The sequence below is a fragment of the Erythranthe guttata genome, chromosome 6, assembly GCF_056151865.1.
Source record: "Erythranthe guttata isolate IM_541 chromosome 6, IM_541, whole genome shotgun sequence".
In the NCBI taxonomy this organism is placed as follows: Eukaryota; Viridiplantae; Streptophyta; class Magnoliopsida; order Lamiales; family Phrymaceae; genus Erythranthe; species Erythranthe guttata.
The window spans coordinates 5,421,510-5,445,746 of NC_142538.1; the positions used below are offsets into that span (position 1 = coordinate 5,421,510).

The 24,237-nt window shown below is 39.6% G+C and overlaps 2 protein-coding genes across 3 annotated transcripts; both read right to left on the minus strand.

Annotated features, from left to right (window-relative positions):
- Nucleotides 1-16,044: 16,044 nt before the first annotated feature.
- LOC105977869 (protein IQ-DOMAIN 24) lies at nt 16,045-18,815 on the minus strand. Its single transcript, XM_013003258.2, has 4 exons — nt 18,219-18,815; nt 17,447-17,647; nt 17,279-17,350; nt 16,045-17,001 (listed from the first exon to the last, which is right to left on the minus strand). Exons 1-4 carry the CDS (start codon nt 18,624-18,626, stop codon nt 16,285-16,287), a joined length of 1,398 nt encoding a protein of 465 aa, XP_012858712.2. The 5' UTR covers nt 18,627-18,815; the 3' UTR covers nt 16,045-16,284.
- A 705-nt stretch (nt 18,816-19,520) lies between these two features.
- Nucleotides 19,521-24,145, minus strand: LOC105977686 (protein FAR1-RELATED SEQUENCE 5). Of its 2 annotated transcripts, none has more exons than XM_088819642.1 (7): nt 23,763-24,145; nt 20,652-22,966; nt 20,364-20,516; nt 20,218-20,277; nt 20,015-20,120; nt 19,854-19,916; nt 19,521-19,723 (listed from the first exon to the last, which is right to left on the minus strand). In XM_088819642.1, exons 2-5 carry the CDS (start codon nt 22,947-22,949, stop codon nt 20,043-20,045), a joined length of 2,589 nt encoding a protein of 862 aa, XP_088675768.1. In that variant the 5' UTR covers nt 22,950-22,966; nt 23,763-24,145; the 3' UTR covers nt 19,521-19,723; nt 19,854-19,916; nt 20,015-20,042. The 2 variants fall into 2 exon arrangements, with proteins under 2 accessions (XP_088675768.1, XP_088675769.1); XM_088819643.1 differs by having other exon boundaries at nt 19,854-19,911; nt 23,763-24,127.
- Between the last annotated feature and the right edge of the window lie 92 nt (nt 24,146-24,237).

Consider the following 24,237-nt stretch of genomic DNA (forward strand, 5'->3'; position numbering starts at 1 on the left):
AGAATCTACAAAAGACTGTAAAAGGTTAGCACAAGTAGAACCAAAAACAATATCATCAACATATATATGAACAATAATGATATGATTATTAGTTCTTCTAACAAATAGGGTTCTGTCTGCCTCTCCTCTGTTGAACTGTATTTCAAGTAAGAAGTCAGTGAGTCTTTGATACCAAGCTCTAGGAGCTTGTTTAAGACCATACAGTGCCTTTTTAAGCTTGAAAACATGATTAGGCTTTACAGAATCTTCAAAACCCTTGGGTTGTTCTATATATGCTTCCTCATTTAAAACCCCATTCAGAAATGCACTTTTGATATCCATCTGATACAGTTTGGTTTTAAGAAAGCAGGCTATAACAAGAAGTAACCTAATAGATTCAATTCTAGCTACTGGAGCAAAAGTCTCATCAAAGTCTATACCCTCAATTTGAGTATAACCTTGTGCTACTAACCTAGCCTTATTTCTAACCACTGTACCTTTTTCATCAGTTTTGTTTTTGAAAATCCACTTAGTTCCTATCACATTTACATGGTTTGGTCTGGGAACCAAGTACCAAACATCATTTCTGATGAACTGATTCAACTCTTCATGCATTGCATTGACCCATAATTCATCCTTCAGAGCTTCTGCAATATTCTTTGGTTCCACTGAAGACACAAAACAAGTGGTTCCAGTTAGTGCACATTTAGAAGATAAATTTGCAAATCTTACCATATCTCTGTAATTCACTCTCTCTTTTCTTCTGGTTCTTATTCCATCAAAGATATCTCCCACTACTTGAGTAGATGGGTGGTTTTTCTGGATTCTACTTGATGGTTCCTTTCTGCAGACATCAAATGTTGGCTGCAATTCAGTCTCTGTATTCTCTGGAGGATGTACTGAGTCAGATGTGGTCACACTTGGCTCAGCACCTTCTTCTCTCGAAACTGGACTGTCTGTATCTGGGCCATCTGTGGCAGCAGTGTCTTCTTCGGTTGTTTCTCTTTCAGCAATTAAGTCATCAACTTCATCTTCAGCTGTTTTACTGCGGAGATCAGCAAAGTCATCAAATACCACATTTACAGATTCAATAATGGTTCGAGTTCTTAGATTATATATGTTGGGTTTCGGGCACGCATACGCAGCGGAAAACAAAAATTTTACGTGATTTAAACGACTTTAAAGCACACAATTACATGCCCGAAGAATTAAATCAATTAATTGCGTACCTTTGCGCTTCCAGCGAAATTAAAAACAACATACATGCTAATAAATTTAACCGAATTTAAATCAATTAACATGCTCGCAATTTAAACCAAATAACATGCTCGCAACGATTTAATCGATTACACATAATCACATAAAATCATACAAACACAAGCATGAAATCATAGTTTAAATTAAACCCTAAAACGAAACTAGGGTTTCGTGTATTTACCTCTTGACGCGTGAGGTAGGAGCGAACGATACGTCGTGATTACTACGGAAACCAATCCGTAGAATCGGGGCAGCAGCGGTGCGTGGGCAGCAGCGGCGCGTGAGGTCACGGCGGCGCGTGTAGCGTACGCGCGGCTTCGGGGCGGCGCGTGGGGCAGCGTGCGGCTTCGACTCGTGCGTTGCTCCTCGATTCTTCGATCTACAGTCTTCCTCCTCTCGGATTTCACCTCGTATACTTCGATCTACTAAATCGTGGCACTAGACACGAAGTAGTTAGAATAAAACGGAAAGAAAATAAAGGAGAAAGAATACCGAACAAAAGCCGGCCGAGGAACGGCCGTTTCCGGCGACGGAGCGGCGACGGCGGTGCGGTGGTGGCCGCGCGGAAGAGAGGGCGAGAGAGAGAGGGTGGCCGCTTAGGGTTAGGGTTTTCTTGTTGTTTTTTTTTGTGCTAGGGTTATAAATCATGTATTTATAGTCCCTTGCATGAAACCCTAGCGGGCTTAAGTTGGACTGGGCCCAACAGCTTAAGCTCGTTAGTTTCTTTAATCGCTCGTATCTCTCAATTCAATGATCGAAAAATTGTAACGATTACAATTTCCGAGTCATTATAATTTTCTCGTCATTACGAGTGCCATCTCTTATTTTCCAACTTTCCAAAAGTGGAAACCCTAGTTCAGTGGACTTTCTAAATTTGGAAACTTCCCGATTTAGAAAGTTCACTAACATGTTTGCTTATTCTTTTCCTTTTCTTATTCTCATTCATAATTCCAAATTACGAATGTTGGACTCAATCATATTGACTTCCAATTATGCAAAGATAAACTATTTTATATCTGACCGTTTATTCAAAGATCTCATGTGCACGAGCAGTGTGACCCTCGATGGTTCAGGTGTAAGCTAGCCGTGGGCCCACAACCCTTTGTGGTCAAAACTCGTCCCCTTCGAGTTACGATTAAGATGAAGCTCGTTTCACCTTAATCACCCAACGAATCAAGATTGGCGTCTAGCAACTACGCGTCATGATTCCCTAGATACAAATGAAGTGCCTGCAAGAACCTTCAGATATAGTTAACGTACAGTACGGTCCCTTCGATACACATGTCCCGATCGAACTAGAGGCATTGGTTCATCGAGACCTCTTTATATGTTCAATAACGGTGCGATCGTTCTAAGTGTTGTAATCCTTACGTGCATGACTTAAAGAATCGAATTCTCTAATCATCACTTAGTCAGCTCTGGCCAGAGACTTAGAATGATTACAAACTTTCAGAACACACAGGACATCCAAGACTATTCTAGCGATCGAATCCCCGACTACAATGCACAGACCTCCCACTAGATTTCGGACTGCACGAACACTGGCCCTTGGGATGGTCCTCGGTGGAACTCAGGGACAGGTCACGATACAGCTGGTCCTCTAGTGAAGTCACGGTGATGTCTAGGTCATAAGGACTAATGGTGTACAACTATACCATAGATATCTCTACTCGATTATTGGGAACCACTTTGAGATTTCTAGGGTGAGGGAGTTCAGTGAACTCGTCAACTTACGAGCACCCACTTATGCATGCCGATATCACAATACCGTTTACTGATGAGATGCAGTACACATACACTAAGTGCTAGTCTTAATGGGAAAGGCCGATATCCTCATTAGTGGCGTAACCCTTCGACTAGGAACAGGTTTAACAGTTATAATACTTAAGTAAATATCTCACGATCCTAACGATCAATTACTAGTACTTGTAATAACTGTAAGGACTATATCTATGCTTGTGACAAAGGGACAAAGATATAGAATGCCAATGTGTTTTATCATTAATACGAATAAAGGTTCGTTTATTACAATAATAAATACGAAAGACCACAGCCACATGTTGGCTTGTTGGTCACCTACTCTAACAATCTCCCACTTGACCTAAAGCCAACTACCCATAAATCGCAATCCCATCGACTCTCGATGTTTCTCATGGACCGATCTCGGTAAAGGCTTCGTGAAGGGGTCTGCAACGTTCTCTTCCGAGGTGACTCGTTCAACCTTAACTTCACCTCTATCAATGATCTCTCGGATCACGTGATACTTCCTCAGAATATGCTTCGACTTCTGATGAGATCGCGGCTCCTTAGCTTGTGCCACGGCTCCGGTGTTATCACAGTACAACGGTACTGGATCACTAGCATCAGGAATGACACCCAACTCTTGGATGAACTTCCTTATCCAAGTCCCTTCCTTTGCAGCTTCGGATGCTGCAATGTATTCCGCTTCGGTAGTGGAATCGGCCGTCGTGCTTTGCTTGGAACTCTTCCAACACACGGCACCACCATTAAGCGTGAATATAAATCCAGAATTCGACTTTGAGTCGTCCACGTCCGATTGAAAACTAGAGTCAGTGAAACCCTCTAATTTCAACTCGGCACCCCCATAGACCAAAAATATATCCTTAGTTCTTCGCAAGTACTTGAGGATATCTTTCACGGCTTTCCAGTGAGCCGGGCCGGGGTTAGACTGATATCTGCTTGTGACACTCACAGCATACGCAATATCGGGTCTCGTACATAGCATGCCATACATTATGCTTCCTATGGCAGAAGCATAGGGCGTCCTTTTCATCTCTTCGATTTCACTAGGTGTTTGGGGACACATAGATTTCGAGAGACGAACCCCATGGGACATTGGCAAGAATCCCTTCTTGGATTCTTCCATGCTAAACCGTTTCATAACGGTGTCTATGTACAGGCTTTGGGATAAGCCAAGCATCTTTCTTGCTCTATCTCTATAGATGCGTATTCCTAATACATAAGATGCTTCTCCCAAATCCTTCATTGAGAAACGTGTGGACAACCATGCTTTCGTTTGTTGCAACATTCCTACGTCATTCCCAATGAGTAGAATGTCATCAACGTAAAGCACTAAAAATATCACTGCCCTCCCACTAACCTTCTTGTATACACAAGGTTCCTCCGGATTCTTCTCAAAATCAAACTCTTTGATAGTTGAGTCGAATCTTATGTTCCAACTACGGGATGCTTGCTTCAATCCATAAATGGATCGCTGGAGCTTGCAAACCTTTTGCTCACTTCCAGAAGATATGAAGCCTTCCGGCTGCGCCATGTAAATCTCTTCCTCAATGTCTCCATTAAGGAAGGCGGTCTTCACATCCATTTGCCATATCTCGTAGTCGTACCACGCAGCTATGGCTAGCAAAATCCTAATGGACTTCAGCATCGCGACTGGCGAAAAGGTTTCCTCATAGTCAACGCCTTGCCTTTGAGTGTATCCTTTCGCTACCAATCTAGCTTTATAGGTCGATACCTTTCCATCCACTCCAATTTTCTTCTTATGGATCCACTTGCAGCCTATAGGAACGATTCCCTTAGGTGGATCTACCAAGGTCCACACCTTGTTGGAGTACATGGAGTCCATTTCGGATTTCATGGCAGTTAGCCAATGTCCCATGTCCGCATCCGATACGGCCTCATTGTATGTTCTTGGATCTCGTCCAAGATCAATATGATCTTCATCATTTTCGAGGAGGAATAACCTATCCGGCATTTTCCGAACTCTTTCGGATCTACGTACCGTAGGTTCAGGAGGTATATTAGTGGTTTGTTGTATTGGTTCGATTTCTTGATCTTGTGTTTGAACTTCACTTTGTGGTTCTTGAACTACTTCAAGTTCTATCATGCTGCCCTTTCTATCGGATAGAAACTCCCTTTCCAAAAAGGTGGCATTTCTCGAAACAAACGTCTTTGCTTCTTTGACATAATAAAACTCGTATCCCATTGAGTCTTCGGGATACCCCACAAAATAGCACAAGTCGGATTTACTATCCAACTTATCTCCCACTAATCGCTTCACATAAGCGGGACAACCCCATATCCTAATATGTTTGTAATTGGGTTTCCGGGAATGCCAAAGTTCATAAGGTGTGGATTTAACTGCTTTGGTGTTAACTCTATTCAGCAAATACGCGGCAGTACGAAGTGCATGACCCCATAAGTATGCCGGTAAGTTTGTGAACCCCATCATTGATCGAACCATATCTAATAAAGTTCGATTCCGACGTTCGGATACTCCATTAAGTTGAGGAGTTCCCGGTGGAGTCCATTGGGACTGTATCCCATTTTCTTTTAGATAGTCAATGAACTCGATGCTCAAGTATTCTCCACCACGATCGGATCGCAGCTTCTTAATACTTCGTCCGAGTTGCTTTTCTACTTCATGTCTAAAATCTTTGAACCTTTCAAATGTTTCAGACTTGTACTTCATCAAGTACACATACCCATACCTAGAATATTCGTCGGTAAAGGTGGCGAAGTAGTTATATCCACCCTTCGCACTAACACTTAGTGGACCACATACGTCTGTATGGATCAAATCCAAAAGACCCTCGGCTCGTTCCATTACCCCTTTGTAGGGTGACTTGGTCATTTTCCCTTTAAGGCAAGATTCACAAGTTTGTAGTGATTTCACGTCCTCCAAAGAGAACAATCCTTCACTAACAAAATCGTTCATCCTTCTTAAAGAGACATGACCTAATCTAGCGTGCCAAAGTTGTGCGGGGTTTTGATCTATCTCCTTACGTTTTGCTGATATAACGTTAATAGGTATTTCACTTGGATCTAGTTCATATAAGTTGTTTAATAGTCGTCCTTTGCAAATTAAATTCTCATTCTTTTGTATAATGCAAATCGAATTTCCAAAAACAAAAGTAAAACCTTCAATATCTAATACAGGAATAGAAATAAGGTTTCTAATGAGCGACGGAACAAATAAACAATCGTTCAAAACAATAGGAAAACTATAATCCAAAACATTTAAGTAAATAGTGCCAATGGCTTCAGCAGCAACTCTTGCTCCATTCCCCATCCTTAGGTAGGTCTCACCCGCTCTAAGTCTTCGACTTCTTGTCATTAGCTGCAAATCATTGCACAAGTGTGAGCCACAGCCCGTATCCAATACCCAAGAAGAAGAGTTGACAGACAAATTTACGTCAATGAAATACGTACCCTTTTCAGAACCTTTCTGCTTTAGGTAAGCCTTGCAGTTGCGGCGCCAATGTCCTTTCTTTCCACAGTGATGGCAAGCATCATCAACTTGTTTGCTAACCTTTGCTTTGGGGCCCCCACTACCTTCACCCACTTCGAACTTGCTGTTAGGGAAAAGAACTCTTTCCTTTCTCTTCTTTTGGAAAGAACTCTTCTTTCCAGAAGTAGTAGCAACGAGAACAGACTTCTCTTTCTTAATGGTGGACTCGAAGCTGACCAACATGTTCATTAACTCATCCAAGGGAGGATCTAGTTTGTTCATGTTGAAGTTCACTATGAACGATTCATAGGAACTAGGAAGAGACAACAGGATCAAATCCAACGAGAGCTCGGCCGGGAGGGTGACATCAAGATTCACTAGCTTTTCAAGGAGAGTGATCATTTTGAGACAGTGCTCGTGGACCGAAGTCCCTTCGCGCAGTCTCGCTGTGATCAACTCCTTTGTAGCAGCGTACCTCGATGCCCTAATATTCTCACTATACATGCTATCGAGATGAGCCTTTATATCGAAAGCATGTAAGTGAGACTCATATTTCCTCGCAAGCGCGGGCTCCATGGCGGCTATCATATAGCACCTAGCATGGGTGTCATCTTTCTTCCAAACTTCATAAGTTTCCTTTTCAGCATCAGTCGCTGTGGCAGGTATAGTGGCGGGAAGCCTCTCGTTCAAAACGTAGAGACGCCCCTCAACAGTTAGCACAAGCTTAAGACTACGCAACCAATCTAGGTAATTAGGGCCATTGAGTTTATTGTCGAGGATTGACATTATGGGATTCTTAGACATGATTATCTGAGACATATAGAGAAGAGGATTATTAGAGATTCGCGTTAAATGATTGTTACAATTAAATGTTTGGACTTGTGTTATTTAATTGTTCTCCCACTAATTTTATCGAGTTCCACTTCCCTCTAGTAGACAAACGAGAAAACTGATTTTTCTTAATGGGCTTTAGGTCCAATAGACAAATATAACCCGTAGTTAATCTAGCCCGATTATATTTGCCCAAAGGTAGATCACAATCAATCATATCCACAATATGACCCTAAATTAATTTTCCTCACACTTGATAATGACCTAAGTTAATCTCGCGAATATCAAAATCGTCGTGTGTCAAGTCTAACCTACCAATCAAAGATGCTCATAGAACTTGATTATGCCAAACTAATGCAGTCCCTAGTTAATCTAGCCGACCACGTTAATCCAACATAACCCTTTTCTATGGCTACCTTCATCATTATGTCAATTGAATTACAGCTTACTCTACCATAGCACTCCCCGCTAACACGGCTTACTGCACTATAGTAAAGGGCTACACATAATCCAACCGTTGGCAGAAGGAAAGAAATAACTCAACAGATTGGGTTTTTCTTTATAGCTTGAAATGATTCTTAATTAAAAGAATGAGGGATTTTAATTAGAGTGTTTTATCTCATCAGAAGGTTTTGGATTGGTCTATGTGATTCCTACATCTATGTTCTCTAAAGGTATATGGAAGCGCATATTGTCCTAAGAGGAACATACGACCTAACTATATAATTAATTACATTAATTAATTATCGGGTTTTCAAAATAATTATAGAACCTCAACTTACATAAATCATTCAAATAATGTTGAGGTACTACTAATTAAATTGAATATATAATCAATATTATATATGTGTTCTATTAATTGAAATCAATTTAACAATTTAAATTAATTAATTAATCTAACACCTATTTACTAAAATAGATGATTGTCGATCCAATTATCTAATTGGGATTAATTGAAAATAATTTTCCAAAAATTAAAATCAATTTGTTTTAAGTTTAATTTTAGAAATCTGAAAATTTTTTTTTTTTTTTTTTTTTTTTTTTTTTATTTTTTTTTTTATTTTTTCAGTGGACCGGTTCGGCCCAACCGGTCTGACCGGTTCTGACCGAATCGGGCCGGTTCTGTCCGGTCCAGCTGACCCAAATCAGTGGGCCGGGTCAGTCGGACCGAGAACCAGTCTGACCGACCCGAATCCACGTGGATTCGGTCAACTAGATCGCACACAACCATCGAACCGGCCGGTTCGACCGGTTCGATCCGAATAATTTAAAAACCGACATTTTAAAATAATTTCAGATCCGATTTTCCAATTTTAAACAATTTTAAAGCTGGAAAAATTCTAAACAATATTTCAAAAATATTTTAAACTTACGAAAACTCCCAATTACATAATACGACAATCGCTACTTTAATAAATCGAACATGCATATTAAAACGAACGCAATTAATTGCGCAACGAGCTCTGATACCACTGTTGGGTTTCGGGCACGCATACGCAGCGGAAAACAAAAATTTTACGTGATTTAAACGACTTTAAAGCACACAATTACATGCCCGAAGAATTAAATCAATTAATTGCGTACCTTTGCGCTTCCAGCGAAATTAAAAACAACATACATGCTAATAAATTTAACCGAATTTAAATCAATTAACATGCTCGCAATTTAAACCAAATAACATGCTCGCAACGATTTAATCGATTACACATAATCACATAAAATCATACAAACACAAGCATGAAATCATAGTTTAAATTAAACCCTAAAACGAAACTAGGGTTTCGTGTATTTACCTCTTGACGCGTGAGGTAGGAGCGAACGATACGTCGTGATTACTACGGAAACCAATCCGTAGAATCGGGGCAGCAGCGGTGCGTGGGCAGCAGCGGCGCGTGAGGTCACGGCGGCGCGTGTAGCGTACGCGCGGCTTCGGGGCGGCGCGTGGGGCAGCGTGCGGCTTCGACTCGTGCGTTGCTCCTCGATTCTTCGATCTACAGTCTTCCTCCTCTCGGATTTCACCTCGTATACTTCGATCTACTAAATCGTGGCACTAGACACGAAGTAGTTAGAATAAAACGGAAAGAAAATAAAGGAGAAAGAATACCGAACAAAAGCCGGCCGAGGAACGGCCGTTTCCGGCGACGGAGCGGCGACGGCGGTGCGGTGGTGGCCGCGCGGAAGAGAGGGCGAGAGAGAGAGGGTGGCCGCTTAGGGTTAGGGTTTTCTTGTTGTTTTTTTTTGTGCTAGGGTTATAAATCATGTATTTATAGTCCCTTGCATGAAACCCTAGCGGGCTTAAGTTGGACTGGGCCCAACAGCTTAAGCTCGTTAGTTTCTTTAATCGCTCGTATCTCTCAATTCAATGATCGAAAAATTGTAACGATTACAATTTCCGAGTCATTATAATTTTCTCGTCATTACGAGTGCCATCTCTTATTTTCCAACTTTCCAAAAGTGGAAACCCTAGTTCAGTGGACTTTCTAAATTTGGAAACTTCCCGATTTAGAAAGTTCACTAACATGTTTGCTTATTCTTTTCCTTTTCTTATTCTCATTCATAATTCCAAATTACGAATGTTGGACTCAATCATATTGACTTCCAATTATGCAAAGATAAACTATTTTATATCTGACCGTTTATTCAAAGATCTCATGTGCACGAGCAGTGTGACCCTCGATGGTTCAGGTGTAAGCTAGCCGTGGGCCCACAACCCTTTGTGGTCAAAACTCGTCCCCTTCGAGTTACGATTAAGATGAAGCTCGTTTCACCTTAATCACCCAACGAATCAAGATTGGCGTCTAGCAACTACGCGTCATGATTCCCTAGATACAAATGAAGTGCCTGCAAGAACCTTCAGATATAGTTAACGTACAGTACGGTCCCTTCGATACACATGTCCCGATCAAACTAGAGGCATTGGTTCATCGAGACCTCTTTATATGTTCAATAACGGTGCGATCGTTCTAAGTGTTGTAATCCTTACGTGCATGACTTAAAGAATCGAATTCTCTAATCATCACTTAGTCAGCTCTGGCCAGAGACTTAGAATGATTACAAACTTTCAGAACACACAGGACATCCAAGACTATTCTAGCGATCGAATCCCCGACTACAATGCACAGACCTCCCACTAGATTTCGGACTGCACGAACACTGGCCCTTGGGATGGTCCTCGGTGGAACTCAGGGACAGGTCACGATACAGCTGGTCCTCTAGTGAAGTCACGGTGATGTCTAGGTCATAAGGACTAATGGTGTACAACTATACCATAGATATCTCTACTCGATTATTGGGAACCACTTTGAGATTTCTAGGGTGAGGGAGTTCAGTGAACTCGTCAACTTACGAGCACCCACTTATGCATGCCGATATCACAATACCGTTTACTGATGAGATGCAGTACACATACACTAAGTGCTAGTCTTAATGGGAAAGGCCGATATCCTCATTAGTGGCGTAACCCTTCGACTAGGAACAGGTTTAACAGTTATAATACTTAAGTAAATATCTCACGATCCTAACGATCAATTACTAGTACTTGTAATAACTGTAAGGACTATATCTATGCTTGTGACAAAGGGACAAAGATATAGAATGCCAATGTGTTTTATCATTAATACGAATAAAGGTTCGTTTATTACAATAATAAATACGAAAGACCACAGCCACATGTTGGCTTGTTGGTCACCTACTCTAACAATATACTCTATAAGCATGACTGTTATTAGAGTATCTCATAAACAAACTCAAATCACTTTTTGAATAAAATTTAGCTAGATGATCTCTATCATTTAGAACATAGCAGACACATCCAAACACATGCATGTATTCTAGATTAGGTTTCTTACCATAAAGAATTTCATATGAAGTCATCATAGATCCTAATCTTAGATACACACGATTTGAGATGTGACAGGCTGTGTTGACAGCCTCAGCCCAAAACCTTTTAGACAGATTTTTTGCCTCATCATCACCCTAGCCATTTCCTGGATGGTTCTGTTTTTTCTTTCAGCAATGCCATTTTGCTGAGGAGTTTTTGGAGCAGAAAATTCATGCTTTATACCCTTTTTATTACAAAAAGCAAGAAATAAAACATTCTCAAATTCTTTTCCATGATCAGATCTTATTCTACGAACAGAAACTTGAAATTGAGTTCTAACAAACCTGTACAAATTTTTGAAAACTTCAAAAGTGTCTGATTTTTCTCTTAAAAAATACACCCAAGTATATCTTGAAAAATCATCAACACATACAAAGACATATTTTTTACCACCTAGACTTTCTACCTCTATAGGACCCATAAGATCCATATGTACAAGTTCAAAACAAATAGTGGTACCAACGTGTTGCAACACTTTGTGTGGTACTCTGGTTTGCTTTCCCTTCTGGCACATTCCACATATAGGAATATCCTTGATCTTGAGATCTGGTACTCCTCTTATGGCATTGTACTTGTTGAGCAGCTTCAGATTTTTGAAGTTTGTGTGTCCTAGTTTCTGGTGCCACAGCTCTACTTCACTTACTCTTGAGCTCTTGCATGAGATGGTGTCACCTGTTTGATAGCAATTATCCATTGATCTGGAACCTGTTAGTACACAATGATTTTGATTATTAAACACAGAACAACAGTATTTATCAAATTCTACACGTAGATCATCATCACACAATTGACTAATACTGATGATGTTTGACCCCAATCCTTCAACATGTAAGACATTTGAAAGTTTTGGAAGTCCTTCAATACTGAGTGTTCCACGTCCAACCACTTTGCCTTTAGCTCCTCCTCCATAGGTTACACGTCCTCCATTAAGTGTGTGGTAGTTTGATAGAAATTCCTTTGTTCCAGTCATGTGCCTAGAGCATCCACTATCAAAGTACCATGAACCTGAAATGTTAGCATTTAAAGAGGTGTATACTGCCTTGCACAAGATTTTACCTTTGGGAGTCCATATTTTACACTCTTTTTTGGTAAATTCTACATTTTTCTTTGAGGTGTTCCTTGGAGTGATGTGGCTTATTTTATACAACATTTTGTCACTACTGAGTTTTTCACAAAATGGACGAATGTGTCCTGGTGAGAAACAGTAATGACAAACATAACCTCTTATTCTGGAATCTGGAGTGGTGACTGTGGAATTCCTGCATTCCTTTCTGTTTGCACCATTTTCTTTTACAAAGACAATTTCTTTTTTCTTTACTGGCTTCATTTGTTTTTTGAACCCTAGCCCTTCATTTTTGTAGTGCTTTTCCATTGACACAATCTCTTCGAGTTTAGTTGTGCCAGTATTCATCCTCTTGATTGCTAGAGTTGCCTTTTTTAGTTCATCTTTCACCTTTGCCAGTTCAAGATCCTTCTTGGTGATTCCAACCTCCAAATGTGTGATTGTTTCTTTAAGGGAGGAGTTTTCCTTGTTGGTTGCATCTAGAGCTTGAGTCTTCTTCTCCAGGTCAATAACCAATTTCTTACACATTTCTTCCTCATCACTAACTGCTTCATTACTGGATTCTGCTGCATTTAAATAAATAGAGTTTAAACATGTATAATGATCAGTATTTAACTCAGAAATTTCAGTTACTGAAAGTGTTTCAGAAAGTGTTGCAGCATCCAGAGAAACTCCTTGTGATTCTGTTTCAGAAGCATTTCCAGTGATATATCTGACAGAGAGAGCTTGTTTAGTGGATTGCTGTTCCTCTGTCTGTTCAGGTTGCTCTTCCTCCTCATCACTGACAGCACAAATCAAACTCATTCCTCTTCTTCTCAAGGTATTTGCACACTCATTAGCATAATGTCCAAATCCTGAGCAAGCCCTGCATTTAATGTGATCCAAGTTAGGTGGTTCAGAATTTGAACGAACAAATGAAGAATTTTTTAAAGTGTTCTGAGAAGATGTTTGAGGAAATGTTCTCTGTGGAGTAGATCTGTTCCGGGGCTGAGTTTGTCGATTTTGTGGAGAGCCATCTGGAAATAATTGTCTGGGCTTGATTCCACTTCGCCTGTATGCCCTATTGAATTTCTGAATTTGGAATGCAACATTGTTGAGACATTCCTCTGCATAATCATCATATTCCGGAGCAACATCTTCCTTCTCTAATTCTGCCTGGAGTGCATTTGAGATAGCCTTTCCTTTCTCCTTTCTTTGATCTTCAAAGTTCATCTCTCTAGACTTTAGACTACCAATTAATTCGTCCAGTCATAGAGATGATGTATCTTTAGCCTCCTCAATAGCAGTAACCGTCATGCTGAACCTTTCTGGAAGAGTTCTCAATACCTTATTCACCAGTGTCTCGTTGCTTAAAGGACCACCTAAGGATTGAAATTCATTAGCTAAATCAATCAATTTCTCATTGTATTGAGAAATTGTCTCGGTTTCTTCCATCCTTAGTCTCTCAAATTTGGAAGAGAGTAATCTGAGCTTAGTTCTCCTGACACTGTCTGATCCTTCACAATGTAGCTGAAGAACTTCCCATGCATCCTTTGCAGAAGTGCATACTGAAATCAATTTAAACATTGTTAAATCTACTGAATTGAAGATTCCATTTAACACCTTTGAGTTTTGATTGGCATTTGATAGATCATCTGTTGTCCACCGTAATTCTGGTGTTGGAAATACATCCCCATCCGCATATGTGATAGTTGGTGGCTTCCATCCAGTGAGAATGGATCTCCAGGCTCTATCATCAATGGCTTTGATGTACGCCCTCATCTTGACTTTCCAGTAGGTGTAGTTTGTGCCATCAAGTACAGGAGGTCGCATAGAAGCAGTCATCTGAGTATCCATCACGAATTCGTTTCTGAAAAAAATAGGAACAAACACTTAGTATACGTCAAGTGTTGGCTCTTGATGCCAATTGAAAGAATTTATGGTCCCGAATTCGTTTAATACAGAGGTGCTAATGTAAGTGTTATGACACTTGAACAAACATGCAGCGGAAATATAAAGATAAAAGAACAATACTCATAATTAAAAAATGTTCACAAGTAAAGACTTGTGAACTTGCCCTTTACATGACGGAAAAAATATATTAAAATCAGTATTCCAAGAATACAAACGGAAGAGGTGCGAAAACTTCTTCCTTATGAATGAATCATTCTCATGATCATTCTTACAATCAAATCTAGATACTAAAAGAAAAAATATTAAAAATTCTAGATTTCAAAGAATGTACTCATAAGGAGTACGTACAACAGATCCTAGAAACACACTAAAATTCTCGAGATTAAAACTTCAGCACTCTCTTTGTTTCTTCGAAATCTGTACAATTCTTGAGTCTTGAGTTTGGTATTTATAGACTTTCCAAGCTTCCACTACTCAGCCCATGATCTGCAAGAAAACCAACCACAAGAGCACTCAAGAAAATGGGTTAGTGGGTTAGTTAGGAAGTTAGAATAAAATCCACAATTAAACCCACTAAGCACTACTTAGCCCACTAAGTCATAACACTTAGCCCACTAAGTCATAACTAAAATTTAGTTTGAAAGTAAGAGAGTTAAAAACACTTTTGTATAAAGACCAACGTGTTTCACAAACTATGAATGAATGTATTTTTATAGTTAGGTGATCGATTTTTAAGTTTTCAAAACGAAAATTCGCACAGTCAAAATTCGACATTGACATGTCGAATTTTGTGACAAAATTCGACATTTAGATGTTGTTTTTTTAGCAAAAAATCGACATCAACTCTAGATGTAGTCGACATCTACATGTCGATTTTTCGCCAAAAAATCAACATCCAGATTTTTTGCCAAAAAATCGACTTTAAATGTCGATTTTTCACCAAAAAATCAAGATGTACAGGTCGAATTTTTTTTTTCTTCTTCTTCTTCTTCTTCTTCTTCTTATTCTTCTTCTTCTTCTTCTTCTTCTTCTTCTTCTTCTTCTTCTTCTTCTTCTTCTTCTTCTTCTTCCTCTTTCCTCCTTCCTCCATATTCTTCTTCTTTTCCTTTTCAAGCACCCGCGGTTGGGCGGAGGCAATTCTTCGGCGGCGGATGGGCGGCGACAATTCTTCGGTAGCGGATGGGCGGCGACAATTTTTCTCGTCTTGTGTTCTTCTCTTCTTCCCCTACAACATCCCTCTCTCTCGTTTTTCAATTTCTCCTTTATTTTTATTTATTTTTCTTTTTTTTTTCTTTTTGGTCTTGCAATAGTAATTATGTCTAATTTGAATGAATAGTATCAAAATCAATATTGGGTTATATTTGTAATTTTCAGTCTTGTTCTTAGTAAGTTTATTTATATTTTGGTTTTGCATCAAGAAAGGTCTTGCATTTAGTAATTTTAGTATTACATATATTCGTTGCCAAATAATTATACACAAAATACATATCCACATGTAGATCAACAGTTTAAAACCATCTAATATATTTCACCAGATGTAAATTTACGAAATCGAGATGATAATATGATGGAACAAAAGTGAAGGACGAAAAACGAAAGTGACTTCAATAATGCATTTTTGGACACTTTTATTATTAATTAGTGCTATCATATCCGTTGATAGTGTGTCATCATTAGATTTTGTCTAATCAAGTCAAAAAGTGAAATAATGATTGTAATAATATGGTGTGTGTGTTATCAAATGCCACGTCAATCCATATTTTTCAATAAATATGTCTTCATTTTATAGAAGAGTAAATATCGTTAGACCAAAATACGATTATTTACAGATTAATGTCGAGAGAGTGTTGTAGAGCTAATAACATAATAAATAAAATATATATAATTAATAATGTAATATTGAAATCATTCCTAAAGTGACAGATAATATCGAACAAAAGAAATTCTGAATAGTAACAAATATCGTGGAATGGAGGGTTTATTAATTAAGGCAGCAGCTAGCTACTCAAACATTTTTGCACACACAAACATACAATAACAACACACTAAAAAATAACAGCCAAATTGTACAAGAAAAATGCTGGTCCCTTTTGTCCCATCACTCTCCCAAAGTTCTCGTCACAAATTCGGACAAATGAACCAATCCGAATTCCGAACCATAATCCATACCTAGGCCTTACGCCTGTAATCGCGTGTAGGAGTACCTTGCCTCTTCACCTGATACGTACTCCGATTATTAGCCGGCAAAATAACCGAACCCTTTTCGGAAATAGTGTCCGTTTCCCAAAAATCACGGCTAAATTTGGCGAGCTCCTCAAACCTCTGCTTTGGCGCGCTGTAAGACCTAACTTTAGCCCTGGAAGATTCCGTGTTCGCCATGTAATTAGGGTGGCCGAGGAAATCTCCGAACAAGCTTCTAGAACATTCGCTCCTCGCCGGAGTGAACGGCCCCCTCTGGTCGCCGCCCGTGGGTCCCACTGAAGATGATGAATGGAGTCTCGGGCTGTTTTCTGCCGTCCAGTAAGATGCTGAGATTTGATGATTCTGTGATTTCAGCGACGAAAAGTCCTCGGAAGATGCACTAGGGTTCGGTCTTTGATGTTTCGATGATAAGGGACCGGCTCTCGAGTGGTCTTGCCATGCGGAAAAATATTGCGAAGTAGGAGGGGCATTTTGGTCATTTCGGGTGGCGGTGGTGGTGGTGGGGTGGTGGGGCTTCCATGTGTCTACTTCGAGTATTTTGTCACTTCTTTCGTCGTCAGCATCGTGGAGGTTGTTCCAGGTGGATTGTTCCATCCAGTGATTTAACCATCTCGAAGCTAATTGCGAGTTTTCGTTGGTCAAACTATTATTAATATTGCCCATTCTTGATCTTGAATTATTTTGCTGCATTTTACATGATATATGTTCAATAATCTACTCGAAACTTCTAAAATTGGAACACTAATTCGAATCATCACCATACGACGAATTTAGAAGAGAGGGAAGTCTCACAAAATCGGAGGAAATTCGAAACATAGTCAAATAAAAATTAAACATTAATTAGACACTCCCGCATCTTCCTTCTCGTATTTCATCGTTCTCTCTTTGGTCGACTAATCCATTTTCTAATCTAATTTTATTTGCGAATCGCAGCAAAAATAAATATTTGGAGATACCCTACCTGAAGAAGAGATCCACAATGTTTGGAATTACTCGTCCTCTGTTCATATTTTCCGAGATTATTTGCGACGTCCTGCGAGTAAAACGTACACAACACACGAGTATTTCGCAAGCGATCAGAAAACAAAATCAACACTTAAAATCCATGAAACGAGAAGTACACACTCACCGTATGACGGGAATTGGAAAACTTGATAGTGGGATTGGAATAATCAGACGTGTAAGATCGATGAGTGGAGGCCCGGGCCTGAATTCGGGCCATTGCTTGCATTCGCCTCAGCATATCCGCACTTTGTTTCCGAACAATGTGGCCTCTCACGAGCGCTTGAAGCTTAACCAATCCCTTTAGTGCCCTCAACGCCCTCCTCGCCTATACATACATATATATACATATTATTTACAACTTCTTTTAATTTCACGCGACTAATACTCGAAATCTTTAGTTTAACATCTCTAAATTATAATAAGCAGCACGACTTTTTTCGATTCGAATTAACGGGCTCCCAGAAAATTGCATTTCAACATGTGGTAAAATGCAAGAAGACCCTAAAATTAAACAAATTTATTTAAACAGCCCAGAAAATAGAACAAATTGCTCAAAGTGCCCTGTGTAAGAGGACAAGTGAATGAATGATCCAAAGTGACAGTGAGTTGTCACAGCCACTACTTTTGTGGGACTTCAGTTCCACACACACACACACACACATGGGTGTGTGTGCAAGAAAAAGACTTGACCATAAAATCCAAGAAAGAGAAGATGGGATCTCTCATCCTAAAAGATAGAACGAACTCTCTTGTAATAAATTTAAGTGGGCAGAGTACTCCAAAAACTAATTAATCCATCTTTAATTTTGTCTTTCTCATATGATTTAAGTATAGTAACTGTGTGAATTAAGGAATAAAAGTAAACTTAATTAGTTAAAAAAAACTAAATTACGAACCAAGTAAGCTCGGAAAGCCGACTGAATCCTGACAGCAGCCAGCGCCGGCCGCCTCCGATCACCGCCGCCGTACGTGCCTCTCCGGCTAGCGCCGCCGCTGGTCAGCCTGACCACCTGAGCCGCGGCGTGGGCCGCCGCGAGCGCCGCCTCCGCCACCGCCGCGGTGGCGGCGGCCACCGCTATCGCGTGCCGGTTGGCGTCGAGGCCGGCGATGTACGGGCTCGACATGGGGTCGCCGACATGATTCTTCAATACAACGGAGTTGTTTCCAGAATTGGAGGGAGCCCCCCACTTGGCGGTGGCGGCGGCGGCGGCGGTCTTCTTCTTGTTATTCTCCTTCGCCGGAGAAGATTCCGACGACTTTTTGGAGGTCAAGAGTGAACGGAACCACTTACTGGTCCTACCCATGTCTCATTATAGCTATTAGTGGAGTAGATGATCAGTTGTTTTATGAGGAGGTGTTGGGGTATTTATTGCAGAGTAGGGGGAGAGTGTAGACGACGCGCTGGGGTGGTGTTGTGGTGGTGGTTGGATGTTGGGGCCCTGAATTTTTATAGTAGGCGACAATTGACAGGTAATAAGAGACCTTTGCTCTCCAATTTTCATTCACATATCTTCTTTTTAGTATTTACTAGTTTTTCACTATTCATTTTTTTTTTTTTTTATTTAATATTTTATATTATATATGATTTAAACCATTATTATTATATGCCTAGAATTCCAAAATCTTTGATGAACAAATAACAATTCATAAATTATAAAAAAAGCATTTCTATATTACAATGTCGGCACATTTTTTTATTTTTTTTTTGTGGCTTCTCATGAGTTGGTAGGATGGCACGTGTAAATATTATTCTCGATAAAATATAGTTTTGTAAATGCTACAGTTGATGAAGTATATATTATATAGCCCGATAATATTTTACCAAGTGTAGCATTGAACGAATCGTAAATGAATAGTAAAGAAAAATAGACAACTTGAATATGAGAATTTGTTATACGGACCCAAAAAAATTAAACCATATTTAACATTTCAGTTATAAAAAAAAAAAAACCATTTTCGATGGTGAGTATTAGAAGAAAAAATTACTTTCCTATTTTAACCCTATGGTCCCCCAAATGAAAGTGAAATATCAGAGACTGACAGAAACTAAACTCTTCACTACCTAACAAGTTCCAATCCCCACACTTGCTGCAAAACACAAATCTTATTTCGATTCTGATGTCCTTCTGTACAACAGAAAAGATCTCCACCTGCATTATTCAACGAGTCTAAAACACGAGATATACGGTCAAAAGAGGACCGCTAATTCAAATATTCCGAATCACCATAACGTTACATTTTTTAGATTACTTCCAAGTATTTTTGACTCCCTCTCATTCACAATAAATACAACAGCTGCCCAGTAAAAGGAGTGACGGTTAAAAGTTTCGATACAATATGGACTAGGTGCTATATTTACAACAGCTGCCCGTATTGCTCATGACAGCTTTCTCGATGAATTCTGGCAGACGAATCACCAGAGCATCAAGTGAGAAAAAGAATACAACATACGTAAGAAAGAAAGAAAAAATGACGAGGCAAAAACATGGAAAGCATCATAGAATAATCCAAGAAATGTGAGAAAGAAATACCTTAAGTCCTCCCCATGACCGCTGTTCACATGGAAAGCACAAGTTCTATACGAGACTCCTTTACTAGGGAAAAATGGGCTCGATTTTAAAAACCAGTTTTACAATTTTGTGCTACATATCCTGCTACAGTATATAGGCAATATTGACAGGTGGAGAAGTACCGAGGAGATATCTCTTATAATGTAAATTCTAAACACCAGCAGCTCTGTATCTGTGATTATAATGCATGAACGAAGACGAATGTGGGTGCTGGTCATCATCCATTACCTGCACGTGCATAATGTGGGAGCAACTTTATTTAACCTCGTGGCAGGAAAAGAAAAAAGTACTACCTAATTTCTTGGTCCTAACAACTATACATTACCGGTTTTAACTGAGTACCATTTGACATTGGATCCTGGAACTGATTACGGATCAAAGATTCCTGCGGTGAATAAGTACAAGAGCAGGGTATTCAGTTTAAATTGTCTATATATTGTACATTGTGACGGTACTCGTAAATGAACTTACCTGCATAAATTGAGCATGGCTGGGAGAATGATTTTGGCTAGAGTAAAAGTTTTGAGGCTCGTACATGTTAGAATTAGGCTGCTGGTTAATGATTAGATTAGGTCCTTGGTATATGCTTTGAACCATGTGATTGGCGTCAATGGTGTATAAACCCTGCAGCAGAAATAAAAATACGAGGTCAACGTTTTGCTTGGATAGGAAGTATATATATATATATATATATATATATATATATATATATGGAAAAAAATTGTAGCAGAAAATTCTTGAAAATGTAACCAATTTAACCTGCGTAAGTGGACTCATTGACGGTGGTGGACTAGGAGATGAAATGTATGCAGAAGGGGGGCATGCAACAGACAAAACAGTTTCAGGTGGAGACGGGTCGCAGTGATTCAATTGATCTTTATCAGGTATTATACATTCTGTCTCGGCGGTACCTTTCAACACTTCAATATCCTGATCATCAAACTCATTTCTACCAAGACCTACATCGGGTAGTTCATTATCAGAAGCACAGAAAGCTTTGTCTTCCTCGAAAGATTTGAAATTCAAGATTCTTTCAATCCCTTGCATCACTTCATCGAGTTTTCTCGTAGCGAAATCGAACGCTGTGTCGGATTCGGCAGCTCTAGCAGATATTTTAATTATATTGCGACACAGGTCTTTGTAACGAGTGGCAAGAACCTTTTTGTTGTCATTCTCTGTGGAACAACGACTTTCTCCAACGGGTAAAATCCTTGCGTCTTTTGTCCATCTTTTCAAGACGTAATAGGACGGAACAACCTTAATATTTTGATGATCAAGCACTTTTAGGGCGTGGCTGCACAAAAATCCCGCATGCTCGAACTTCATACAGTTGCAAGAAACAGTGCCATCAAGAGAATTATACATGACCGAAAAGTCCCTAGACTTTCCATATGTTTTAGCTTTGTAATCAGATCTCATGTCTCGCTCACCACACTTGTTAATGACGACATTTAAACACTTCTCGTATTCTCTCTGAAAAACTTCAAATGCCTTAGGCGTGTAAGTCTCACTGGGATACTTCAAGAAAACTGCATTAGCCATCAAAACAGGAACATGTCTTCCCATGTTGAAAGTTGATTCCAATTCTTTGTATCTTTGTTCATTGACCACACTCTCAAAATGCTTGAAAAACTGGAGCATTTCAGTGTCAGGGCACAAGTAACTTCTGAGTTTATCAGAGAAAAGCTCGACAAGATGTGTGCCATTCCTTTCAATGAAGAAAGTATTTCTCCCATATGCTACAGCCCATTTCTCTTTTTCTCTAAACATCCATCTCAGCCATGCATTGTGACGAAGGCCATGACTCTCCAACATAGAATCCCACGCATTAATAAAATCTTCTTCCTGCTCATGACCGAAGATGCAACTCCGAAAATCAACGGCAAAAGAATCAAATTCCTTGACTACATGGCGGAGATGCTTAAGTGCAATTAGATACATCTGCCATGCGCATATGTAGTGGTTTGTTTCTGGCAGTACTGCATGGATAGCTTGGACAACTGTAGCATCCTGATCCGACAAAATGAACTTAGGCTTCTTACCAGCCATCGCCTCAACAAAAGTTCTGAACAGCCATTTGAAAGAATTAACAGTGTCGTCATATAAAAAGGCAGCCCCGAAAAGTACGACCTGTCTATGATTATTCAATCCGATGAACTGAACAAAAGGACGAGAATTTGGATTTCTAGTGCATGATGTATCTAGACAAATAACATCACCAAAGTGGCCATATTCCATAATCATATTGTCATCTGCCCAAAATATGTTGCTCACTTTATCATCAGCATCAAGTTGTACTGAGTAGAAGAATGAAGGATTTAGAAAATGTTGCCTGTGGAAATAATACATAAGGCCTGCTGCATCTCCTTCCTTCATATCTCTTGTCCTTGAAGAGCTCAAAAAAAATTCATCATTTATTTCAAGGTCGTCAAAATTCTCTGGAGGGAAAAATCGTATACCTAACAACTGAAAAGATAGTTTTGACTGAATTTCTGAGTTCTTGATTGAGTCAGTTTCAGAAACTTCAGTAGAGTCCCTTTTTCCAGATAACGGTGATTCAAGTAACTTTTCAGCTTTAGTCAGGTTCACATCCTCATGATTGTGCCCCTCTTCAAATTGTGTGACAATATATTTTCGATCAGCTTGACGAGTTACTACCATGTGGGCCATGCAACCTGTTCTTGTTTCTTTGCGGTGCTTCTTCACATTAACATCTCTCTTGTCTTTCTTGCGGTGACCTTGTCTAGAACAGGTAAACTTTCTGGACATCACACGACCATGGACCTTACTCCTATTGACCCAATCCTTTCTTATACTAAATCCAACCAACTCTGCATACTTATTGTAAAATCTGTACGCTTGCTCATCTGATTCAAACTCTGTACCAATTTTGAGTACTTCATTTTCTGAGGAACGACTGGACTGATGAACCCCATTCATATTGGACGATTTTGGGCTACGGCATTCTTGCTCCAAATTCAAATCCAAATTATTCGACATTCTAACACCTACATGCTCCTCATGTGTCATAACAACTTCGTTCCCATTCATATCCATGAGCTTCCTTCACAAGGCTGCACATATGAGTAGTAATTATATTTTTGCAGCAATAGTTAAACATAGGCATGACTCCCTTAGTTAACATTCCTACTCTTTTCTCACAAATAGATTATGAGGGTTTAGTGGCAAATAGAAAAAGACATGGAAAATAATTAGCCGTAACAGGTCTGTACACCATTAAGCAGATTTTTTTATTTCGTTCTTATGCAAACATTTCACAAGCATGCATAACTTCTAATATAGAATTTTATTAAAAAAAGAAAACCAAACCCAAGAGTCAAGACCAATAAAGTTGCATGACTTCTGGATTTCATTTTTGAATTACGCATGTACAATAAGACAATGAGAAGTTTCAATAATGAATGCACAAACCACAAATTCAACAATGTAGACAGACCTAATTCTAACTTCTAAAGAATTCCTTCATAGTTGGTAACCAATTAGTTGATACAGATACGGAATTGCAGCAAAGACTCGGATAAAAAAACAAACTAAGCCTGAATAAAGTCATTATTACAAATGGGATATAATGGGAATAGCTATTCTAAAAGATAATTACCATAATCTGAAACGTCTTTTTCTTTCACCCTAATTGGTCTCCTCTCAAAATATTAACAGCCATGTGTGTGTGTGTGCGCTAGCGCAGTGTGTATCTATGTAGAGATCAAATTTAAACTACTAATCAATTTATCCTTCCTCCACAAGCAAATTCAAGTCTCTTAGTTTAAACATGAAGTTTCTGTTCTGACAGAAACGCACATAGTGATGGGACTGCGATTGGATTATAACTGAGTCAGTTGTTACTTGTACCTAATGCATAAAGGAAGCTCGATTATTGCAGTGGAGAAGCAGAAGCAGCAGCGGCGGATTCAAAACACAGTCGCAGTTAGATAAGCCGCAGGGATAGTGCTTGCCGTCGACAGCGCCACTTCCAGCAAGCGGTGGCCGGTGGTTTAATTTGCAGTGTGTAATACGCCGACAGAATTGGGGATCGAGGTGGCACCGAGGGATAGATTCTCCGAGCGGCGGTGGCGGAAAGGGTCTCCGGAGAAGAGTGGAGAAGAAATCAGTGGGATTGTTGTTTTGGGGGAAAGGAAAATTGGATTGGGGGTTTTGATTTGGATTAATATAGTCCGTTTGATTTGTACGAAAATTCAACTGTCTTTCGGGCTTGCGAGTAGCGACTCTTTCATGGGTAAATATAGCGGATCGGATTGTAAATGAATAGAAAGCGGGAGTGGAGCAGTAGCGATTTATCCCGAAGCAGAGGCGAGTAAATAGATAG

Coding starts and splice junctions, on each gene's coding strand:
- LOC105977869 (XM_013003258.2), bottom strand. CDS start 18,626: ATGGGTAGGACCAGTAAGTGGTTCCGTTCACTCTTGACCTCCAAAAAG. Junction 17,648..18,218: donor CGGCTTTCCGAGCTTACTTG/GTTCGTAATTTA, acceptor ATGTATGTATAG/GCGAGGAGGGCGTTGAGGGC. Junction 17,002..17,278: donor ATTGTGGATCTCTTCTTCAG/GTAGGGTATCTC, acceptor TGTAAAATGCAG/CAAAATAATTCAAGATCAAG.
- LOC105977686 (XM_088819642.1), bottom strand. CDS start 22,949: ATGGATATGAATGGGAACGAAGTTGTTATGACACATGAGGAGCATGTA. Junction 20,517..20,651: donor CAATGAGTCCACTTACGCAG/GTTAAATTGGTT, acceptor TTTCTGCTGCAG/GGTTTATACACCATTGACGC. Junction 20,121..20,217: donor ATGGTACTCAGTTAAAACCG/GTAATGTATAGT, acceptor ATGCACGTGCAG/GTAATGGATGATGACCAGCA.